The following is a 5647-nucleotide window of genomic DNA, read 5'->3' as shown; positions in this document are numbered from 1 at the left end:
ATACAATAATTTAAAAAAAGGGGGGGGGTCAACATAGGTATTCAACTATTTTCATTGTTTTTGTTTGCATTCTTGTCTCCTCTTTGCTGCAGTTCAGACCAAAACAACAGATTTTTTTTTTTGTTTTTTTTTTTTTTACAGAATCAGATCAGAGCAAGGTTTATTTTTGGCAAATTTTTAAGCACGACATGTAGAATAAAGTGATTTTGATGAACTATCAGGATTTTAAGTTGACATTTAGGTAACTTTCCCATCAGGTCCACAAATGATTAGTTCAAGGACTGTCTGAAAGTTGAAATTCCAGTCGTGTTTTCTGTTTTTCTGGCTCTGATAAATGGTGTAATTTGAGGGGTTTTGTGGGTTCAGAGGGTCAGAGAAGTTTCTGAAGGGTGCAGCTTCCTAAAGTTTCTTCTGTCTCGTCTCTGCAGGCACCTTTACTTCCTCCAGATCAGGACGGACGTCAGAGAAGGACGGTCAGTAACACAAACTCCCAGCATCCATCCCCTTCTGTGCAGTTTATGTTTAGCTGCTCCGGTTTGTAATCATCGGATATGATTGCAGGTTGCAGTGCCCGCTGAGTGCAGCTGTGGTTCTGGCTTCGTACGCCGTGCAGTGTAAGTCCCATCTCCTCCCGCACTAACAAATGATTAATGACTCAATAATAACTGTGTGAGTAATTATTCCTGCGAGGACGCTCTCGATCCTCTCAATTAGCAGCTCTCGTAAAGCGCCCCAGATGCCGGGACGCTCGAGTTGCTGCTGCTGCTGCTGCTGCTGCTGCTGCTTTGTGTGTTCTGTGATGCTCAGTGTCTCTTTGCGTCACCTGTAGCGGAGATGGGGGATCACGGTCCGTCCAGCCTCCCCGGCTACCTCTCAAAATGCCACTTCATCCCCGAACAGGATGAAGACTTCCTGTCCAAAGTGGAGGATCTGCATCCACAGCACAAGTAAATCAGACTCTTCATCACTTTGGGACGACAAAAGGCCGCTTTGTTGTGCAGTTTATGGACTCTTTTGTGTGTTTTTTCTTCTCAGGGGGTTGAAGCAGAGCGAGGCGGAGCTGTGTTTCCTCAACACGGCACGGACGCTGGAGCTGTACGGAGTGGAGCTGCATGCTGCCATGGTATTCTGATTCCCACTGGTCTTGCATCCCCTCGTCATCTTCCTGTGAGATGACATATGTTGTGAGTTTTAAAAATAAAGCTGAATTGAATTTCCCTCTCCCAGGACACCAACAGTGCTCCTCTCATGGTGGGGTTGGCCTCCAGTGGGGTTGCAATATTCTGTAATACGATTTGCTCCAGTTTCTTCCCCTGGTAAGTGAAGACGCCGCTGAATAATAGATCTAGTCTTAATATCTTACCAGATTTTGACCAGTTGTTTTCTTTGCCATGCAGGGGGAACATCATCAAGATTTCATTTAAGAGGAAACGCTTCCTGATACACCTCAAACGTAAACACGTGAGTCCCTCCATCATGTATTTGTGCACAACAGCTCAGAAATCTGACTTTTGTTTTTATTTGCTCTGCACACTCTGGCTGGTAAATTCATTTTCTTCATGAAATATGATGATTACAAATGTTTTTTTTTCTGATTTACCATAATTTTATCACATCTTTTCTGTGTGTAACATAAGAGCTGCAGAATATATCGTTTTTAAGCATGAAGCAAATGAACTGAAACACAGAGACTTTTTTTGCTGCTTGATACAAAAAAAACCCCACACATTTCACATTTTCCATGAATAATCAAAAAAGAGTTCTCTATGATAGAACATTACTGACTCTGATTTAACCTTCTGAACCCCTAAAATCCACCAGCGGCTTTTTTTGTCTTTAAAAACTGACAAAAATTACACCATTTAGAATTCAGCGCCGCAGTTCTGTTGGGAAAATTAACCAAATATGAGCTTTAGAATCTTGGCACTTCATTAAAATCTAATTATTTTACATGTTGCGTTTTAACATTTGAAGCTTAAAGAGTTTGTTGACATGCAGGCTCCACATGCAAAATGAGCAAGAAACAGGAGAGAAACACTAAAAGAAACATCAGTTGCGTGGAAATATTTCACCTACGGAAAGTAAAACCTCCAGGAAACCTTAAATCAAAGTAAACAATGTTCAATGAAGAGAACTTCTCTTGTAGATTAATCATAGAAACTGAGAATTGTGTGAGTTTTCTTTTTGTATCGAGCAGCAAAAAAGTTGTAGCATGAAGTGATGGAGTTACTTTGCCTTGTTTCACATTGAAATGTTGACGCTGAAATAATATATCGTGCAGCCCGACCAACTCCGAAGCTCCGTATGCAGAGTGCAAAACCAGATCTAAAGTCCTCCAAAACAAACCAAAAACACTATTTTGCATGTCTTTGACAGTGATGCAGCATATGAGAAAGATTCCAGACAGCCTTTTGCAGCTTTTTCAGTTTTTTTTTCATGTTTGATGCAGATTTGATGCAGCAATTTATTCTGTCTTAATAGAGATATTCAAGTCATCTGGTGATATATGTTGTAGAAAAACACAACTGCTTAGTGTGACAAGTCATAAAAAAAAAAACATACCAGCATACCAAGGTCGGCGTCCCATAATTCTGGATAACAAAGATCCTGAACGGTGCACGCTGCAGGGGGAGACCCAGGACTGTGAGGTGTCTCTGCTGCTGCACTGCCCCAAAACCTGTAAGAACCTGTGGAGGTCCTCTGTGGACCATCACTCCTTCTTCTCCTCCAACCGAACCACCAGAAGCCCGAAATACAACAACAGCACCGTGCAGTCCTACAGGAAGCTGATCACGCAACACCTGGGCCTCGGCAACACTAAAACCGAGAGGTGAGCCTTCGAGTTAGTCACGTTTTTGCACGTAAATGGAGCTGTTTTTCATATATTCTGTCTGTATTGGTCGATGGCAGCGGCCCGGTGTGCCAGCGTGTGGTCGGAGGGATGGTGTGGAACCCAGTCCTGAGGAGGTCGCTGTCGTCTGAGCATCTGGAGACCAAGAGTTTGCCATCGAGGTCGCCTCCAAGCACCCCCAACTGGTATGCAAACATTAAAGTCAGGCTGCATCACTGATTGACCACATGAGACTGAATATTTAAAAGTATATCTGACTGCAATATATTCAATTATAGTTAAACTGTCACCTGGTGCCTGAATGTAATGAATTGCTTTGCATAAGTACAAATATTTCCACCATAAATCGATGCAGAAAAGGAACAAATAGGTGCATGAAATTCACCAGAATGCAGGAAAGTAAGTGTTTTATGCTTAGAATTCCCTGTGAGAGGAAGCCCAGACCCCTTCTTACTGCTGATTTCATAAATAAAGACAAAGAAAAGGTACAAACAGTTAGATAAAAATTCACCAGAATGCAGGAAACTAAGGCTGTGATGCTCAAAGTTTCCTGTGAGAGGAAGCCCAGACCCCCCTCTTACTGTTGATTTCATAAATAAAGACATTTGTACCGTAAATTGATGCAGAAAAGATACAAACAGGTGCATAAAAATTCACTGAAGTGCAGAAATTGGGCGTTTCATGCTCAGAAACTCAGACCCCTTCAAATCTACACCGTCCGTCAACCTCAGCCGTGATTTTTGTGCCAAAGCCTCGTGTTATTCGACCAAAAACCCAACCGCTGTGTCGTTTCTCCGGCAGGAGAAGCCCTCGGGTTCGTCACGGCATCCGTAAACCCCGGCCGTCCTCGGTGGAGCTGACCAACGAGCTGAAGGACATGTCAGAGGGTGAAGACGTCTTCTACACCTACAGGGCGTCGGTGACCAGCAGCAAAGACAGCGAAGGAGACGCCTCGCCTCATCGGTGAGCTGAAGTCACAGCAATTTTGAGCATCAAACACTTGGACTTCTGCATTTTAAAGATTTTTTTTTTTTTACACCAGTTTGTTCCCCCTTTTTTTTTTTTTCACATCAAATCCTGAGAGGAAACACACAATTAAGGCACCAGTTGAATGTTTAATGACATATAGTTCAATCAGGCTCTCAGATTCAAATTTCACTTTTTAAAACTTTATCTTTTGTGTCTTTTATTTCTCTAATTTTTTTTTCTGGATTAATCCCAGAGGAAACTCTTAATCTCCTGCATTCTAGTCACTTTTTTGTTGCTTTTCTGCATCAGTTTATGGTGCAAACGTCTTTATTTATGTAAAGGAAAACCTACCTTTTTTTTGCACCACTTTGTTCCTTTTCTACCTCAATTTGTAGCGAAAAACACAAAATTCATGCACCAAGAAATGACTTTCTAAAACTCTTTCTTGCTTGCTTTCGTATTTTGCGTGTTAAATGCCTATTTTTTTGCACCAATTTGTTCCTGTTTTGCGTCAGTTTGTACTGAAAATATCTTTATATGGAGGAAACAGGAAATTCAGGCACCAGGTAACAATTTGAAATATGTTTGAATGTGAAGCAGTAAATCTCTCAGACTCTCTGTTTTACTTTCAAGTATTTATTCTCCTGTAGATCAGCTTTTCTCCTTTAATAGTATCCCACATGCATGATTTACTCCTCTGTCCTTCTTTTGTTTGGGCTGCTTTAAATATTCATGTGGCACCTTTTCACATCAATGATTATTTAATTTATTGTGTTTATTCTACAAAACTCTGGACTTTAATAGTTTATGTTCAAAACGTTCTCCACATTTCGAGCACATGACGCATATCTGTGTTTGATACGCTGAAGAAAATTGCTCCTTCTTTGCTTTGTATCATCTGAAATCTACACCTGTAGTAAATCCTGTCTGAACATGTTTATTAAAGTATCTCAACAATGAAGAGAAAAAACAATGAAATACAAAGCAGTCATTCCTATTATCATCACATGTGGGAAGTCATCTGCTGCTGAACTAGTCAGAATAACACAAATCTTTATTCCCTGTCTTCCAGCCTTTCTGCCAACCAGGGACCAGACGAGGCCTTGCTGCAGGCTGATGACAGCATCGGGGAGGAGGAGAGCTCCCATCACTACAATAAGGTCCGTCATCAGCTCTGAACATGTTCATCACTCATGTCTATTCATGCACTCAGCATGTGTGTGTTGATTTTATTCTTCCCTGTGCAGGGAGCTCTGGGCGACGGAGACCTGATGCTCATATGCATCGCCCCCGATCACGAGGGCAAGTTCGGCTTTAATGTCAAAGTAGGTCGGAGTTTACGCGTGTTGTGTGATCTGTGTGCTGCTGCTGCTGCTCTGTTTAATGTTGTGACTCCTCCTCAGGGCGGGGTGGACCAGAAGATGCCTCTGGCCATATCCCATGTAAAACCAGACTCTCCGGTAAGAACAGATGTGCTTGTCTCTCCAGGTTGTGTTGAAATATGATGATATGTAAACACAGGATGCACAGAGAGCTGATGCTGACGTACAAGCCCAAACTTATCCGTGTTAAATCTTGGTTTATAGTGAATTTGTATTTGACTAGGCTGTAAATTATGTAAACAAGTGACAGACGACAGGCAGACATTGTGTTAGAGATGGTAATGATGATGTTGACTATTTCCAAAGAGCTCAGTGAGGACCTCTGGTTGCACGTTGTTGCTGCTCACAGACGTTTAAAGACTATAAAGTCATATCAAGTGTTTTCATGTAAAAGTCCAAGGAGTTCCTCACTGTGGAACATGTCAAAGGGCTGCAGGAGGACAGA

General features: G+C 41.9%; 1 protein-coding gene across 3 annotated transcripts in view; it reads left to right on the top strand.

Annotated features, from left to right (window-relative positions):
* Positions 1 to 5647, top strand: part of ptpn3 (protein tyrosine phosphatase non-receptor type 3) — a 35954-nt gene that overhangs the window by 18317 nt on the left and 11990 nt on the right. For all 3 annotated transcript variants that reach the window (XM_008299530.1, XM_008299531.1, XM_008299532.1), the window contains exons 6-17: positions 429 to 473; positions 562 to 614; positions 830 to 947; positions 1036 to 1123; positions 1228 to 1316; positions 1398 to 1461; positions 2628 to 2830; positions 2911 to 3036; positions 3653 to 3814; positions 4893 to 4980; positions 5068 to 5145; positions 5224 to 5280. In XM_008299530.1, the coding sequence (XP_008297752.1) occupies positions 429 to 473; positions 562 to 614; positions 830 to 947; positions 1036 to 1123; positions 1228 to 1316; positions 1398 to 1461; positions 2628 to 2830; positions 2911 to 3036; positions 3653 to 3814; positions 4893 to 4980; positions 5068 to 5145; positions 5224 to 5280 (1171 nt within the window). The remainder of the gene's footprint in view (positions 1 to 428; positions 474 to 561; positions 615 to 829; positions 948 to 1035; positions 1124 to 1227; positions 1317 to 1397; positions 1462 to 2627; positions 2831 to 2910; positions 3037 to 3652; positions 3815 to 4892; positions 4981 to 5067; positions 5146 to 5223; positions 5281 to 5647) is intronic.

This window comes from Stegastes partitus, unplaced genomic scaffold (genome assembly GCF_000690725.1).
Source record: "Stegastes partitus isolate 25-593 unplaced genomic scaffold, Stegastes_partitus-1.0.2 Scaffold1431, whole genome shotgun sequence".
NCBI classification, from domain to species: domain Eukaryota; kingdom Metazoa; phylum Chordata; class Actinopteri; family Pomacentridae; genus Stegastes; species Stegastes partitus.
The sequence above is the reverse complement of the archived record's forward strand: the minus strand, read 5'-3'. Positions and strand labels throughout refer to the sequence as shown.